Source organism: Falco peregrinus, chromosome 3 (genome assembly GCF_023634155.1).
Source record: "Falco peregrinus isolate bFalPer1 chromosome 3, bFalPer1.pri, whole genome shotgun sequence".
In the NCBI taxonomy this organism is placed as follows: domain Eukaryota; kingdom Metazoa; phylum Chordata; class Aves; order Falconiformes; family Falconidae; genus Falco; species Falco peregrinus.
In genome coordinates, this window is record NC_073723.1 from 31,092,220 (window position 1) to 31,110,014 (window position 17,795).

The 17,795-nt window shown below is 43.0% G+C and overlaps 2 protein-coding genes across 5 annotated transcripts in view; one reads left to right on the forward strand and one right to left on the reverse strand.

Moving 5' to 3' along the window:
- PTDSS1 (phosphatidylserine synthase 1) overlaps positions 1-2,627 on the reverse strand; it is a 32,707-nt gene extending 30,080 nt beyond the window's left edge. For both annotated transcript variants that reach the window (XM_005231001.4, XM_027777713.2), the window contains exon 1: positions 2,302-2,627. In XM_005231001.4, coding sequence (XP_005231058.1) covers positions 2,302-2,480 — 179 coding nt within the window. In that variant the 5' untranslated portion in view covers positions 2,481-2,627. The remainder of the gene's footprint in view (positions 1-2,301) is intronic.
- A 103-nt stretch (positions 2,628-2,730) lies between these two features.
- MTERF3 (mitochondrial transcription termination factor 3) lies at positions 2,731-17,405 on the forward strand. 3 transcript variants are annotated; one of them, XM_027777714.2, is made up of 8 exons: positions 2,731-2,863; positions 3,389-3,728; positions 6,043-6,195; positions 7,204-7,393; positions 10,546-10,693; positions 11,930-12,001; positions 14,782-14,943; positions 17,156-17,405. In XM_027777714.2, the coding sequence occupies exons 2-8, from the start codon at positions 3,410-3,412 to the stop codon at positions 17,348-17,350; spliced, it is 1,239 nt and encodes a 412-aa protein (XP_027633515.1). In that variant the 5' UTR covers positions 2,731-2,863; positions 3,389-3,409; the 3' UTR covers positions 17,351-17,405. The 3 variants fall into 3 exon arrangements, with proteins under 3 accessions (XP_027633515.1, XP_005231106.1, XP_027633516.1); XM_005231049.4 differs by having other exon boundaries at positions 2,752-2,863; positions 3,386-3,728; XM_027777715.2 differs by lacking the exon at positions 2,731-2,863 and adding an exon at positions 2,890-3,272 and having other exon boundaries at positions 3,386-3,728.
- The last annotated feature ends 390 nt before the right edge of the window (positions 17,406-17,795 follow it).

Below are 17,795 nucleotides of genomic sequence, written 5' to 3' on the forward strand. Positions count from 1 at the left end.
ATAGTCAAGGGAAAAGCATTTTCTAAGTTTGTCTGAACCTCCACATACTTCTGACATAAACCAGTTCAGAAGAGACAAGAAAGACTTTAAGGGAAGCAGAATTTCCTCTGCCTATGCTGAAGTTCCTGAAAGTATAAATTCGACTTAACACCACCAGTATGAAAGTATCACAGAAAATCCCTTGCTTAAATAAATTGACCAGGAGAGCTATAGAACAATTTGACAGCACAGGGGAAGCAAAGAATCACTTGTCACAGCTTACTGGGAAGTCTAAAGCACCTTGTGCCCAGGAGGTGGAAATATGAACACAGTTACTGGAGGCTCAAGGTGATAAACTGATGGGAATAAGACGACCACACCTGAGAGCACATACTGTAAGCATGTGGGGAACTATCTCCTCCCACCAGTTTCTCAAAGAGTACATATGGCTTCGGTAGTGTCCCAAAGGAGGCAACGGAGGCAGGACTCTGGTATCATCCAGGAGATTTAAGAAACTCCTGTAATAGCTGGAAATTGCAGAAGGATGGGGGGGGAGGGGGGGCAGAGGGGAGGGAAGAGAAAACAAAATCAGAATAGTTTCCACAACCTGAGAAGAAGAGAAATAAGAGTTAAAGAGAAGTCAATGGATATTTAACTTCACAACACAGGAAGTGAGGCAGAACAGAGACAGAAGGAGAAGAAAACAAAGAAGCTGAAGTTAGAAAGCTAGCAAGTCACATGGAAAGGAAAGTTTGTGGTCCTCTTGGAAAAACGCAAACATCCTGGAAGCGAAGCAGTATTCTTGGGGCCTAGAAGACTCCATAGTTCTGAAATTGCTGCTTGGCTTATCCTCTGCTTGAATGGAATGACAGCAAAATTTCCTTCCTTCCCCAAAGGCAAGTGACCAGTTCCAAGAATCCTCCAGAATGATGTCTGGATGAGAATCCCTTAGTAACTCACAAGTTTGACCTAAATTAACACTGTAGTGAGAAAAATGATCGGGCAAGGGGAGACAAGACAAGAGGAGCACTTGCAGCAAAGGTCTCTAATTAAACACCATACCAAAGCACAGGAGCATGTCTCCGATTTAAGAATTAAGAAGGGACCCCTGGGACATTCTACCTTAGCTTAGGTAACAAGTTCTAAGTAGAACAACGGATGTGTTCACCAAAAATATATTCCTTGGGGCTGTACACAAGTTGCAACAGGAAAAGGTACACCTCAGACCATTTGCAGCTACACTATTTTGTTTTCTTATGCTCCTCTTTCAGCTCAACCCAGGCTTGACCATTATTTTTGTATCTGATAAAAACTATACATCTGGATTCTTAGAACAAGACAGATTACACACTGAACTATATAGCAGGCCTAGGGACAAATTATGTTCTTCTGTCAAATACAGTGTTTAATCAACAAGGCTACTGAAACCTGTGACTGCATACATACAGTGCCACAAAATTGCACATGAGCCCAAAATAAGAGGCACAGCTCAGCCAAAACCTCTCAAGAATCACTGTTTGCCCAGAGACTGCAAGGTCTAGCCTAAAGGAGGATTACATTAACATTTTTGCAGCCCCATTCAGTAGGAGGCAAGAAAAAGTACGTGCAACTTCAAAATATACTGCCAGGCACCCTTCAGAGTGCACCCCTATACCCTTTGTTTCCAAATAAGGCTCCTGAAAATAACCGTGTCCGTTCTTAGCTTTATTTCCATGAATGACTGCAGTGACGAAGTCAACAGCGCCGTGCCTGCGGTGGGGAAGGGACGTGGCGTGGCACACCGGCACCGGGGCCCGAGCCTGCCCGTGACCGGCCACCTAAGGACGGTGACACAGAGCAGTCACCGCCGTCCGCTGAACGCCTGGTAAATCATCTCCTTGAGTGATGTCATTGCTCGATAGCCTAACAAATGCCATTTTTGGCAGCTGCCTGGAACGCACGTTTTGGTAAAGACTTTTAACGGAGAGCCTCAAAACGATCAACAAGTTCCCGGGAAACGCCGCAGGGGCGGACAGCCGCTCTCCGAGCGCAGGCCCCCCGGCGGGGCGCCCCCCAGCCCCCGCGCCGTGCACCGCCCCCGCCGGCCCAGCCTGCGGCGAGCCACGGCCCGACACCGGGTCCCCCGCCCCCGGGTCCCCCGCCCCCGACTGGAACCCCCCCGCCGGGGCCGCGCCGCCCGCCCTCGGCCCCGGGACCGGCCCCAGCCCCGGCCCCCTCCCCAGGACCCCCCTTCGTCCCGGGGCCGGGTACGCGCGGCCGCGGCGCCACCAGCACCCAGGGGCGGGGCGGGGGATCCCCGCGGCGGCGCCGGGGGCCGCGCACCTGGTGAAGGCGAAGGCCATGAGGCTGAGGATGGTGAAGCTGAGAAGGGTGATGGTGTGCGGCCGGTAGAAAAACTCCAGCGTGATGTCCTCCACCTGCTGCTCGTTGATCATACGGAAGTGCAGGCGGTAGTTCACGTCGTCCTTACTCAGGGTCCGGCTCCCCACGCACGACGCCATCTCGCCCCCTTCCCCTTGCCTCACCGCAGCTCTGGTGCTCCCGGGGCGGCGCGGCCCGGCCCGAACCCACCCGGCCGCCCGCGCCGCCTCCCGCTGAGGAGGCGCCGCCGCTGAGAGGCGAGGAAAGGAGAGGAGCGGCGCCGCGCCCGCCTCGCCGAGGGGCGGAGCTCGCCCTGCCGCTCCCGCGGCGCCCCGCGCCCACGCGGTGAGGGAGGGAGGGAGGGAGGGAGGAAGGAACGGAGCAGGGAGAGGGGGAGGAAGGAAGCGGAGCCACACCGCCCCCTTCGAGCAAGCGGTGGAAAGGTCCCTTTTCTGCCTGTCTCCCCCCCCTCCCTTCTCGCGAATGGTCTCACCCGAGTTGGGGCAGGGGTAACGCGAGGCAGGTGAGGCGTTAGCAGGCCCTGCTGCCGGCGCTGCTTTGGGGGGGGGGCCGGGGCCAGGGTTGCCTGGTGGGGCGGCCGCGCTCGCCCTCCCGGGGGCCGGGCTTCCGCGTGTGGAGCGGGACACGCTCAGGCACGCAGCGTGGGGGCTGCCGGTCCGAGGCGGCCTGCGAGGGGCGGCGGGCGCGGCGCGGCCCGGCCCGGTCCCCCGCCCGCCCGGTGGCGGGGTGTGAGGTGACCGCTGTGCGCGGAGCGCCCCGTCCCTCTGAGTGGGTTTAGACCCCAACTGGGCTTCCCTTGTGCGCCAGAGGGAGCGGCAGGCGTACAGGGCAGCGGGCAGTGGCGTTCAGAGCCGGCTCCTCTCCTCAGTTAGGCCTCCTCCGTTTACCTCGTATTTAAAGCCCCAGAGCAGGTACTTGGCGCTTTGTAGCGCGTAATGCCAGCTGGAATTAACGCTCCTGCTCCCAGCCCTGCGGGCGAGGTGAGGCTGCGCCTGGGTGACTCCTCAGCCTTTTTGTTTCCCAGCAGGGTGCTGTGCTGAGGTGGAAGATGGCTTTGCGGCAGGTCTCCCGTTGGTGTTGCCTGCTGAAAACGGCCCGTGCAGCTGACTTTCCTCGGAGGCTGAGGAGCTGCAGCAGCACCACACAACCGGGTCGTGAGTGTGCCCCTCAGGCTCTGCTGCCCTCTAGAAATGACGTTCTGTGGAGATTGCAGGCGTACAGGCATGTATCTGTAGGAAGCTGTTCTCCGCCAGACAGTGCCAAGGATGGATGCTTTCCTTCTGAAAGTAACTTGCCTTCACCGGCAAAACAGGAACAAGCAAAAGTAGAAACATTACCTAATCTAAATGCAAAAGCACTTTATGAAGGTAAGAGGCCTTAAGGGTACCATTTCTCCCAAATCTCCAAATCATGCCTTCGGTATCACTCTTGGGTCTCCCATTTTGACCTGCTTATCTAAAATATTTAGCTGAAGTTCTTGAGTTTCACTTGGGTTTAGCCTCATAGTTAATGCAGAATTCCTGCAGTCACTCTAGCGTATAAAGAATACTTTTAAGTCAAGATAAAGATAAAACATTTTCGGTAGAAAATGTCAGTCTGGAGCTGCTGTTTGAAAGGCTTTTCTTTCCCTAACTCTACCAGCAGCAGCTGAGCATTTGCCTTTCTCTCATAGATGTGCCAGTACAAAATAAAGGGTTTTATTTGTCGGTTTTGGTTGCATTTGGGTTTGGGGTTTTTTTGAGTAAGGGTGGGGAGGCCGCCCCTGAAGCAGCTCCCACAACACAGCCGTTTGAATGATCAGGGATGAACAACAGGAGGCAGCAGTGTGAAGCCTGCTCATCCAACTATCTCCTGAGGAAAGGAGATGGATACAAGGTTGCTTTGGTGGTGTTGTCCTAAGGAGATTGCCTCACTTTTATATCTAAGTGACGATTTAAAAAAAATACCACCCTCTGAAAATAATTCTGGTATGCTGAGGAAACTTGCTCTGGATTACTAAGCAGTCTTGTATGTTCAGATTCTACTTTGAACCCAGCCAACTTGGATCCTACAGAGCTGATTTTTGGGGTGGCTCAGAGCTGCAACTGAGATCTGTATGTTTGTGCAGCTGGTTCTGGAAACAGTGCTGCACCAGAACTGACAGGTCAGCCAGCTCGTATGTGTCTGCACCTGCGGTGCAGTTTATCTATGTGCCTGATTTTTATCTGCCAGCAGACTTACTGTTGTATATATGTGCGTGTGTAGCATTTTTCCTGGTTGGCAGCGTCTACAATGGAATAAACATAATTGCTAACTTTTTTTTTTTGTTGTTCCTGATAGGAGGTCTAAAGAACTTAGAAGTGGCAAAAAAAGGGCATCTATGCTTCCAGAATGGACCTTGGTGTATATTGGTTCAGTCCAAAACAAGTTGAAGGAACAGATTCCTAGAGAGTTATTACTGTTTAAGGTGTGAGTGTTGCTAAGAATGTTTTACTGTGCTTTTGTTTCTGAGGCTTTGAGAAAAAGAAACAAGACCTTCAACAGCTATTGTGTTAGTTGATGGAACTCTTCCTAGAACATTAGGATCATCATACTTACTTTGGAATCAGTCTTGGTAGTTCTGGTGTGGCTTTATTTTCTTGACATGGAAGAGTGTTACCCTAGTCTCTAGGGAGCCGCTGTGAGAAGGTGCAGGGCACAGAAAATCCCCATCGCGAAGAGTTTATAATTAGGGCTCTTGATCAGTAATCAGTTTGATAATTGAGGTGGATGCTAGCTGCCAGCCTGCAAACAGTAATCTTGATCTAGCTGCTGTGAGCTCCTGTCAATGGAAAAATAATCAGTTTAGAGCTGGGGTCCTCAAACCTTTTAAACAGGGGGCCAACGCGCGGATGAAGTGGCAGGCAGTCATCTGCGGCTGCTTGGTTTCCCCCCCCAAGCCCTGGCTGGGGGGGGCAGGGGGGTCTGTAAATACTGGGGGCCAGATTGAGGACCCTGGGGGGCTGTATCCGGCCCATGGGCTGTAGTTTGAGGACCCCTGGTTTAGAGAAATACTTTTTAAAGATGCTGAGCTTAGTGACTTGGAACACTTAAGGGAAAACAAGTATAATGATGTTCACTTGGAAGCCTTAATGAGCAGGAAATGGAGCTTGATTTCTTTAGCTGTTAGAGGTGGTGGCAGTCAGCAGCCATTCTGTAATGGATAAGACATGATAGCTTGTTTAGAGTTGGCTGTGAAATACCTTGAAAGCTAAAAACAGTTGCAGTTTAGGATGAGGTTCAGAAGAGGCACAAAGTAGTGGGCTTGTTAGGTTATGAAAAATAATGTCTGCAGTAGCCTTTGATCTGGATATGATCAGGCAAGAATGCATTGGTGAAGATATGAAAGACAATTCTTTTTCAAGATGGTGATGTGATCTGTTGTCAGCAGTGATCAAGGCAGTAGGCCGAGGGCAGGCTTGCTGGGTACTATGCTCAGATTTGGCCACATGAGCAAGAGTTGATGGGCAGTGATGAGGAAATGGAATAAAGACAAAAACTGGGAGTAGAATCTATGTTTTCAAATAATAATAGATTGACTGTTCATCTCATGCACAATGTTCTTGCATTTTGAAATGGATTTTAAGAGATCTGTATCGCGTTTGGTGGGAGCAGGTTTGTCTTTCATAAAATGTGTTTGGGTCTTCTATGTTTGTTTCTTAGATTGGGATGACATCCCACCTTCATCTGCTTTGGAAGAGATTTCTGAGGAAGAAGCTGTACAGATCATTGCAGAACCACTTCTTCCCCTTCAGTCTTCCACACTCCAAGATTATGTTGATCACTCAGAAACCCTAGCGAAACTTGTCCACCTAGGTATGTGTGATTTTATGTGGTTTGCCTATGTCTGGAGCTTTGGAGAGTCTATAATTTGTGTTTCGATCTTACTGGTTGCCTTGTAAACTTGAAAATGGGAACATTGACCAATGACTAAAAGCAGCAGAATGTTATCCAGGGTAAATGGAAAAAGAGAGGGGACTGTATGACTCACTAGTAATGCCATACTGAAGACAAAGCTGGCTACCTTTAGTCCTGTAGTGCTGTGGATGTTAGAAAGAGGCATCTCCCAAGCTTCTGGAGGTGTGGAGCACTTTGTGTAACTTGATTGGTCTTTCTTCTTTTGGGCTGGTTAAGGGTCCGTTAATTTGGTGCAGAAGAGATTGCAGCTCTCCATCCTTGAAAGGAAGGAAGGAGAGTGGTTGCTGTGCAGAAACTTAGAAGTTGCACACATTAAACTGGAGAGGTAAGAAGGAAAGGATAGAATGCACCTTACTTCATATCAAAAAGCACTTGAACTGTGCAGGGATAGCAGAGTTCAAGGTTGCTGGCCACCTCCTTGTTTCCCAAAAGTGCAAGGAACACTAGAAGGAGGTTGGAGAAATAAACATTTGAGAGGGGGAGATCTGACCCCATGTAGTAACCAGTTGCTACGTGTGAGCCAGTATCCAAAGGCACTTCACTGTGGAATTGTCCTGTTCCCTTGTATAATGGAGTTGGGAATTCCTCGCACACTTCTGTGTACCAAGAGTACATCTCTACATGTGGCACATGCTAATGTTCTTGATTCCTCACATGCAAGATTCACTGCAAAAGTCTTCCTTCAAAAAATAAACTCTGCAAAAGTGTCTATAATAACTGCTTGTTTTATCTGGAATCTTTCCACAATATACAAGGTGTTGTGACCTTGCTGTGTTGAGCAATTAAAGTATGCTAAATCAGTGCAAAAAGGAGTAGTCCTATAAATTTCAACATGCCTTTGTGAAACATTTATAGGAAGTAGGATCTGTGTTTAATTAAAACAATTTCTAATTCTATTTGTTGTAGGAGTTAACCTATTCCAAGTGGAGAAACGTCAAAAGGCAGGTCAACTCCTACTGACCTTGGACTTTGAAAAAGATGTAAGAAAAATACTTCTGTTTCTTAAGGATGTGGGTGTAGAAGACAATCAGCTGGGACCATTCCTGACCAAAAATCCATACATCCTTGCTGAAGATCTGGAAGCTTTAGAAACCAGGCAAGCCTTTCAAATTGCAGCAGGGTGTAATTCTCTTGGCTTGAAGATCTAATTTCCCAGTTGGCCTAACCTTGTGTCAGCCTGTGTCGCTGTTGTGTCCTTTCTCACTCAGTTCCTGGCTCCATGTTCCTGTGCCTTCCCTTCAGTCAGGATTAACATGTGGTGGTATCGCAAGTCAAGTCAACACCCTGAAAACTGACCATTAACAAATTTTACTGCTCATCCCTGTCTGTCTGCCGCAGAGGAATCGGCTTGCCATCCTGGGCCACTTGCTTTATGTGTGTCAGCTTAGATTCAAAATGTTAGTCCCTGAGGCTTCACCTAAATTTGTAGAACAATATTAACCTTTTCAGTCGTGCTTTGGAACTGCTGTCCTAGATGATATGTCTACTCATACATTGTGAATTCTGCAATAAAAGAAGCAGATCAGATCTCTTCTGTGTTTACATCTAACAGCAGCAGAAGGTGACATTTTTTTCCCCATTGTCCAGCTCAGACTGAGCACAAGACTACAATGAGTTAATTTCTGTGTGCGTTCACACTTGTATGGCCTTACAGTGTTCCTCAGTCCATAAAATGGACTTCTATTCTTAAAATTACTCCAGACAGGCTTGCATTAATTCTACAGAACAACTTGTGTCTGTGTGTACATACTTCGTAATGAACTCAGAACATCTTGGTATTTAAAAATTCCAGAAAAAAAAGTCTATTGTCTTGGTTTTTGCACATAGTAGCTGTCCAAGACAGAAATCTGAAAATAAAGCTTTTTGGAAACAGACACGTTAGTAGACTTATGTCTAACGTAGACCTGACATTTCTTCTTTCTCCTTTGCTTATCCATCCTTCAGCTCAGTAAGTGGCCTTTCAGAAACAATAACCAAAAAGAACCTGTGTCATTTTTCAGCAGTCACTTTGAATCTAGATGTCAGAGTTCCTTATACGCTTCTAAAGACAGTGGGTATTGCTATGGTAAACATTCAAACTCTCTGTGAAGTCCGAACAGCTTTTCAGTGATTGTCCTTTAGCACTGCCTGGTTAGTGAAGTAAGGGCTGAACAGGACAATCAAATTTCTTAATTTTCTGCAGCTTGATTTTTCAGTAAGTTTATCGCTGGCACCAGTGAATGCTTTCCTGCAAGCTTTAAAGTAAGTGTACTGCAGAGGGTTTATGGCAGGCTGTGAAGTGAATGTGTCTCGGATAGCTGTCTTTTGAAAGCGGAGTATCACCTTCGCATAAACACTTCAGTGCAGATGGACATGGTATTGGTTACATCACTCTGGAATGTTTTATTGCTGTGGATTCCATGTTGCCAGGAAACAAAACACAAATTTCAATAGATTTGGCATTTGACTTCAGATAAACACTGTAAAAGTCAAAACATTCCATAATTCATAACAATTCTGACAGTTGCAAATCAGTGTCTGTACTGCAGCTGCACCAGATGCTTTGTTTTATGGTATTGTTAATGATGACTTAAAACTGTTAACATGCTACATAGAATTGTTGACCCCTGTAGTAGGGTGAGGGCTAACCTTGGTGCCAACGCTCACAAATTTATCTCAAACTTTGGTCAGGTTGGATGATTGTGTTTCTTCACTATACCAGTTTCTAGAGCCAGGTTGTTACAATCTTGCCGTCTGTCTTTTAAGCTTCTTGCCTTTCCAGGATGTGAAGAAATGCTTTGGGTGTGTATCTTAATGACTTGTCCTGACACCCCTCCACTTGTTTTCTGTTAACAACCAAAAGGTTTTATTTTTAATCTGTTCATTTAGCTATGTTTCTGGGATGCTTGGCAGTTGTGCCCTTGAAAAAATGAATGGAAGAGGTATAGCATAGCCAAGCTGCAGCATCCAAAACACAATGGGATAATTTTTAAAGGGCCAGTTGTTTATAGTAGTGTTCTGCATTTCTCCCCCTCCTAACCTCTCCTTGTTGCTGAGGCTCCTGCAGCCACTTCCCATCAGCATTGTCTGGAGCCTGGGCTCCTACCTTCTGTGTTGGGGTGCCTGCTCAGCTAGCAATTGGTCCTTTAGAGCTTGTTCTTAGATCTTCCGTGTGGAGGTTTTTGGCTTGTGGTGACTTAATTTTTAACGGTTTGTGGAAAGGGAGGGAGGTTGTAGTGACTGGAAGGTATTTTTATTTTTGTTTCCACAAGACATGATTTAACACACAGCCTGTCTTTTGCTGAGTATCTGCTTCTGCAGAATATTCTGCATTCTATTTATATCTTAATTACTGCCAGATAAAAACAGTTCTTGTATGCTGTAAGTTCATTTGACAGCAAATACTTTTGTATATGCTCATTTATAACACAAGGAAATCTCTTCAAATTGTACTTCAAGGTTTTTTGTAAATGGTGGCACAGGGGTTAATCATGTGTCTATTTCTTGTGCTGTATTTCCTCCCCATTCCTTTTTCTGGGAGCCATGGTAATAATCTACTGCAAGTAGTACTTGAAATAGGATTTCACTTTCACTGAATTCAACATTTGGGAAAAGAAAGTAAGCTCTGTTAAACATAAAAACTTTATTCAGCTCCTTCTCCTTTCTGACAACCAGATGTTTTGTAACTAAATCCATGGACCAGTGACTAAAAGTAGGGACCTATTGTAACAAAAGTAACTTCAGTTGATTTAGAAATGTCTTTTTGGACAATGTCTCTACAGATAGCATTGTTGTATGATACTTCTACTCCAGTGCTATTGGCAAAACAGGGATGTATGAGGTATGGTACTCCGTTCTTTCAGCAGTAGAAATGGAATTCATTAAAATAGCAAAAGGCTGTATATATATTCTTGTCTATACCCTATGATGATCTATTAATGTGTTTGCAATCTAGGAGACAGGCTGGTAGTTAAACGTAGGTTAACATAGTTATCTGCTTAAGTACAGCTGGAAGGAATTAAAATCTGTCTTCAGTATTGACATTCTGCTCTGAGGTTTATTTTACTTCTAATTAATTGGAAGGGATGGTATTTTGCTTTTACGATAACTGCAGATTTCCCCCTAATTATTTTTGGCAGGGCTGCATGCTAATGCTAGAACATCTGTCCATTTATAAGATATCACTGAGGAATTTAAGCAAGTACTGAATAAATGGAGGCAATAAAATTTTCATCACTGGATTTTATTTTGTTTTTGTTCTTTTTCTAGAGTGGCTTACCTAAAATCAAAAAAATTTGGTAAGGCAGAAATTGCTCAGATGGTCTCAAGAGCTCCATATTTGCTGTTGTTTTCTGTGGAAAGACTGGATAACAGACTGGGTTTCTTCAAAAATGAACTTGGTCTCAGTGTAAAAAAGGTAAAGACTATATACACTGAAGTCTTTAGGTATTTTGTTAGTGGCAACTGTAAGGCCTTGGAACATGAATACTTGAAGTGTTTAGAGGTTATCCACAAACATTAGTGACATTATTGATGGAATCACAGAGGGTTACAGGAGGATAACGTGATTTTTAACTCTCTGTAGAAGTAATATGGACATCTAACATTCAGAGTCCTGAAGTACAGATCTTGAAGATGATCTGCTACAGGTTATTGTCAAACAAGCATGTGTGTGTCCAGTTTTATTATCTCAGGTGGATCAGAGGACTGAATCCATTCCTGAAACAGCAAGCAGCTTTTCTAAATTATAGAAAATAAATTGGCTCTCTTCATCTTTTCAAGATACTGTAACATACTTAACTCATCAGTGAAAAATGGTCTAATCTGCGAATACCATATCACGCTAAATGCCAAATCATGCTCAGCTCACCAAGAGTAACCCCTGGGTTTGCTCATGGGTGCTTACCACTTTACATGCTTAGCAGATATTTAGCACCACATTTCAGGATCTTCAGAGGAGATAGTAGCTGGACTTCCTTGGATTAAGTGGGCAGCGTAAATTGTTTCCTGCAGTAGTTGGGGACTGCAATAAATGCCAAGTTCCAAGTGGAATCTGGTGTGCTTCTATTGGCTTCTATTAGCTGAACAGTTGTAGCTGTCACAGTGCCTGTTGCTGGCCTTTCCGTGCTTGAGGCAAGAAATCTCACTGGAAAAGGATTCAGTTACTGCCTTATACTCTGGATGGATTACAAGTAATCACATGGCTTAGGGAATGTGGAGTAATTTCTTGTATTGCCATAATACTGTGGTCTAATCAGATCCTGAGGTAGACAAATTCCACTGCAGCTAAAAAAATCTTTTCATAGCCTTTTATCAGGTAGTGTTTTGTTTACTTTTTTTTAAAGGTGGGAAGAAATAACTTGAGCACTGAGGGGGACTGGGCACTTGAGCATGCGTACGCTTTCACTCCCTTTTTCTGTCTGTTGTACAATAGCTATGTTATTTTTTATTTTCCAAACATATTTGAGTAACTTTTTGCATCTTAATATACTGCTGCTTCATGCAAACTCACTTTTGGGGTAGAGATAAAATGAAAGTGCATCCCTCTTCCAACTAGGGGAAAAAAGTTTGAGATCTCTATCTTTCTTTCACAAATGGATTTACAAACAAGCTCTCGGTAATCTTTTTTGGTTTGTGTTTTCCTTAATTGTAGACAAAGGATCTGGTAATTCGTCTTCCAAGGCTACTGACTGGCAAATTAGAGCCCGTAAAAGAAAATCTTCAGGTGAGCTTATTAATAGATATTAAAAGTGCATTGTGTATCCACGTAGTTTAAGAGTTGTCAGAAGATAAAATTCCTGGAGGAGAGTCCTGCACAGAGAGAATTTAATGCAATAATATTAGTGGAGATATAAAATAACTGAGGATTTTGTTCATTTCTTTTCCTCTATAGCTTGCAAGCTTACACCATACGTGGAGCAGTATCTTACACTCCTTGCTACCCTGATGGAGGTTAGAAACTTCATCTGGGTCCCTTCCTGCTACCTGATGACACAAATTGTTACCCATTTCTTTATGACGAGTGAAAAATAGGGCCTGCTCCTGCTTTCCCCCCAGCCCCACCCCCCCTTAATTATTACGGTTTTTTGCTAACTTGGATTGTCCATGAGGATTTAGGAGCAAGAAATGTGCAGTTGATTATTTTCCTCTTGGCAGGTAGCTGGTCTGCCAAAATGTGCATTTGACACCTATTGTCTGATAGCAGATGGTCGTTATTAACAACTGTTGGGTAAATAACTTCAAAACCACAGGGACTCCTTTCCCTTTTGAAAATGTAACTGTGTATTGGTTTAATTATTGTGCTGTAAAGCCATCTAAGCCAAACAGCATGATGTAGTGTAACAATTTCAGAAATCCCATTATCCTATAACACATAACTATGAATTAAAGTATGTAATTTTCAGAAAGACTTACTGCTCTGAAACTATTAAACACTGGGAATCTTGCAATCTGAAATGTGTGTGGTAAGGGAGGAGACTGGAAAGTAGCAGACCGTTCCAATTAATAGTGCTTTCTTTTTAATGAACATTGTTTCCACAGGCTAGGGAGATTCAGTATACTGTAATGAATGTGTTTTTAAGATCCTCAGTTCTATGTGAATATCTTGTCTATCTACCAAAAACATTGTAGTGTAGCATCCTTATTTTTAGTGTTCTAGAGAGAGAGGAAGAATTTTTTGATCCTCACTATTAGAATCTACTGATAAGTAGAAGCTCCAGCCTTTCAGGAGGTTGGGTGTCTCAGATTCAGAATCTGGGTTCAGACCTGTGTGTCCTAAGCTGGTGGTGAAACCCCTGGAAAATGAAACCATATACCAGCAGCCCAGAACTGATGTGGTGCTATCCCTCATTCTGAGTGGGCTGTTATTTAGAAACAAGTTCTGCTGTTGATACTGGTTGTCAAAAGATAACAATTATGGACTGAGTGAGCAGAAGGATGGCTTATTCCATCCTCTGAAGGTTTCATCAAACAGTTAGAGATTAGCTGATGTGGTAAAACTGGAAAGCTTGCATTGTCACTGCCTGTTGTGGGAATCATGCAGAGTATGTTGAATATTGCTGGGGCTTACATGGTAAGGATATTAGCATACGTGGTCTACAGCGTTACTGAATGTTTGCTGTCATACCGAGTGCAGTCAAAGCAACTTAAACTTGAACTCACTGTTCATGTCCAGAGGGCTGATCCATTTCACAAACTAGAAAAGAAAAGTTCAAGATTCTTGCCATAATTACCTCTACAGTGGGGCCAGCTATACGAGTCCACTGATTTAACATCAGGTCTTACTCACGTTGAGTATATTAATGCAGTAACTTACCTCGACCAAGTCAAATCCATGGATGATACCACTAAATAGCAAACACATTTCTTCATACTTGAATGCTGTCTTAGTTGATTAGTATGTCCTGTGATATGTACATTATTTATAAAGCAGATAAGGAAGAACCAGGAGTCAAAAGACCTGATTATAGTCACCTCTGGAAAGAATTCCTTGCAAGGATTTGAAAGCCCTAATGTAGCTTCAACGCTTAGATTCTAAGCCTTTCCCATTGTATTTGCCAGGCAGCTTTGGAAAAGAGCTGCAGTCTTGGCATATCAAACTGGGGAAAAAAAAAAAGCACCACCTTTTTGCCAACTGAAGAAGTACCCGAGTTAGATTTGAAAGTCTGGTTATGCTGACTGGCAAGCACACCTGCTTTGTGACTGAAAACAAGCTGCTTGTAAATGTCACTGGAGGACAGAAGAAATGGCTGAGTTACCAGACACTCTTGTATGCTGAATTCCTTTCTCAAGAACTCAGTGAACTGCTTGCCATTCTGCACTTTGGGAGGAGTGCTCATGATTTTGTTGAAAAAATGTGTTTTGTTTTCCTTTGGGGAAACCTTAACTGAAGTCAAGGCAGTCTCTGGAAAAAGACATCTTATTTTAGATATTAACCAATGGTAAAAGAAATTGAATACACAGCATATTCTACACATCTCTTTCAGGTTCAACAGACTTAATTTGAAGACTACAGTACTGAAATTATACTCCCTAATATAAAAATATAACTTGGAAACATTAGCAAAAGAAATAACCTGTTAACAAAAGTAGTCAGTAGCTGTTTGATTGTCGTGTTTTAGAGAGCTCAACAGCTCAGCTCCACAGCTAGAAAGTCAGTCCCTTTTGACAGCTCGGTATTGAAACTGATAAAAAACTCTTTAGAAGAGAATTTTTATGCTTGTAACTGCCATGCATACTGAGACACAGCATTTTTGTTCATATCTCAGACAAGCTGAAAAATACATAGTAATCATGGAATTCATCTTTACTTCAGGGATACTCTAGAAACAAATTATACTTTAATCCAGAATGATAAATAAGTGGCAGATATTACTGTGGGTTGTATTGTTGTTGCTGTGTCACAAAGGGGAGAATAATTTTGCATTAGTTTATTTCAGTGGCACGTTAAAATAAGCTGATTTTGCTGTAGCTAACTTTTGAAGATAAAATTGTGCTCTTTTTCAGGTTTGTCAGATTGAACTTGGTTTTCAACGTAATGAAATTCAACAGATTGTGTTTAAAACCCCCAAGATTTTAACTGCAAGTAAAAAGAGACTCAAACAGACATTTGACTACTTACACAACATAATGGGCATTCCCCACCACATGCTTACTCGTTTTCCTCAGGTGAGCTATTAATCTGGGAATAAATAGTAGGTGCTCTTTGCACAGCTGTGTCACTAGTTTGGTGCTGAAGATGGAGCCTTGCTGTATGCAGGACATTTGAATTCTTCAACTTGTCTGTGGCTTTCACTCTACTTGGCATAACTTTTATTAGCAGTTCAGCAATCATTGAGGATTCCAGTGTGGAAATGCCCTTTTCTCCTGGCACATGTGACACCACCACTCCCAGTCTTGTGAATTTTTAAGTCTTCAACAGAAGTAGTCATGGCTTATCTCTTCTGGATTCATGCAAGAGAGATTACTGCCTGCTTAGGGATTCCTTGTCCTGAAATCTTACCTAAAGCTAAGACACACAAGGGAAGACAGATCATGCAGGACATCTGTTCATTAGACAATAGATATATATATAAACATTTCTTTCAGATTTTTCTAGTTAAAAAAAACAATTTTTGTAGATTCTAGGACCTGAAAATACTGTTTAAAGGTAAAAGAAGTTCTGTCCATTAGGCAATCAGATTCTCATCAGTCTTCCTATTGCTATGGCAATAGCTAAAAAATCAAAGGAGTGAAAATAGATGTTTCTTGATGACTATTTTGTTCTTGTCTGTCTCCTCATTGTGGTTATTTCCTTACTAATTAAAATTTGAAAGCACTAGTCACTTCATCCAATGCTGACATGCAATCACACTAGCTTCTTACAAGGAGAAAAAGAAAACACAACTTCTGAACTGCAGTAATTTTCTTCCTAAAGCAAGTCTAGTAGGGAATCTCCAATCTACCTGGCTAAAAAGTCAAAATTATATGGGGAAATAAAAATACTCTTTGGGATTTTGATTACTTATCTTGCTATTTAATATATCTTAAGGATACTTGCTATAACTCCAATCCATGTGTCACTTTTGCCCTCCCTGACCTGCAAGTGACCAGAAGTCTGGCTCACTTCCTTCTCAATTGTCTTATTGTTGGCTTTGTGGTGGTTCACCTCGTTATTTCCCTTCTCTTTGTTTGGAAGGGTAAGTGGAGAGTTTCCTCTATTCCTTGTTCTTGGTGCAGTCATCCTCTCTCTTCTCTGTTTTTCCATTCCATCCTCAAAAACTATGAGTTCCAGCATATGGCTAGTGCAACTTATATGTATTAACTTGTGCATTCACAAATGCATGCTTGTCTCCTCCTGGTTTTGCTTCTGTCTTGAATGACAGCAGTGCTGAAAATGAGGCATACAGGACTTTTGTGTCAAATTCTTTCTGACGTTACAGCTGCTGCTGTAACCATCCTTCCTGTTGGCTAGCTCCCTCTTAAAATTCAAGGAAGGCAGAGGAGGAATAGTAGTTTTGCTTTCTGTCCTAGTTCAAATTAGTTTACATCCTCATGAAATCCTTTCAGTAGTGTAGTCTCTTCTTTTTAGTAAATCTGCTCGCTTTCATTGCGCTAGCATTCATGTTTTCACCATTGTCTTCTCTAAGGCGGTGTCTCTTTCTTCCATTATACTGCTCAGAAATGCAGAGTGAGATCTCTGCTTTTGAGACTTAACTGTGCATCTCATCTTCCCTACTTATCTCTCTTTGTAGATGTTCCACTGATTTCTTTCATGTTTCTCCTACCATTGTTTTCGCCTTTGACTGTCTAGAACTTACTGTGACAAGCATCTTCAAAGATAGGCATTGCTGTGCAGCAGAAGATAAGTGGTTGTTTTGAACCACTGCGCTGTGCCTTTTGGCTTTTGTGTTACGACAGGAGCCACAGCCACTGTGCAGTTCACTTATTTGTATTATGCCATGTGTTCACCTGTTCATTTCTTCTTTATAACAGTGCACATCTGAATCTGGCTATATAAATAAAGGCTTCTGATAGCATAGGGGAAAATGCTTATTCTTGCTCCCTGTTTCTGAATGTCTCCCCTCTACTTGGCTGTGATTACAGAGAAGTAGTGTAATTATATATAAACAAAAAACAAAAAAGAACATGCTTGAGAGTTGTATCACTCCCTGATTTTCCCTTGGGTACGTATGTCAGCATATTGTATTAAAGCATTTATTTAGAATTTAGGTAATTTATATGTAAATGTAACCTACCTAGTGTTTAACATAAATAAGAAGAAAAGATGCAGACTATTTTCTTTCTAGATCTTCACTTTGTCTAAAAAATGGCTCTTATTTTAGATTTATCAGTGTCTGAAATTAAGACAACCTAAAAGTTTCTTCTCTTTCTTTCTCAGGTTTTCAACTCAAAGCTATTACGAATCAAAGAGAGACATATGTTTCTTACATTCTTGGGAAGAGCCCAGTATGACCCAGCACAACCCAGCTACATCTCTTTGGACAAGCTAGTATCCTTGCCCGATGAGGTGTTCTGCACAGAGATTGCCAAAGCTTCTATACGGGACTTTGAAAAATTCTTAAAAACACTTTAATTAGTAACACATGTAAAAAGGAATAAAGTTATTAAAAAACATATTTTATGAAACTGCTCCCCTTTATGGTCTCCTAACTTCTTAATTACTGGTTTAAGAAGTCGTTGCTTATGAAACATTTGTAGGATTTAAAGGCTCACAGTAATATTCTTTATGGTGACTTAAAAATATTCACTCAGTCCTCCTGAAATATGTATGTTGATTTGCTACTGATGCAGTCCTTGTAATTTATTGCTAACTTAATTTGGAGTGAATGATGCAGCACACTAAAGTGGATTATTTTTTTTTCTTTCAATATTTTCAGAGGTTTGGGAGATGGAAAAACAGGCTAGTGACTTATTCCCTATCTTGCGCTCTGTCTTCTCCCCTCTCCCTCCCTCCCTGGCTCCCACCCAAAAGTTAGAATAACAAGGTAATGTGGTAGCGAAGAAGTGATGCGTTTACC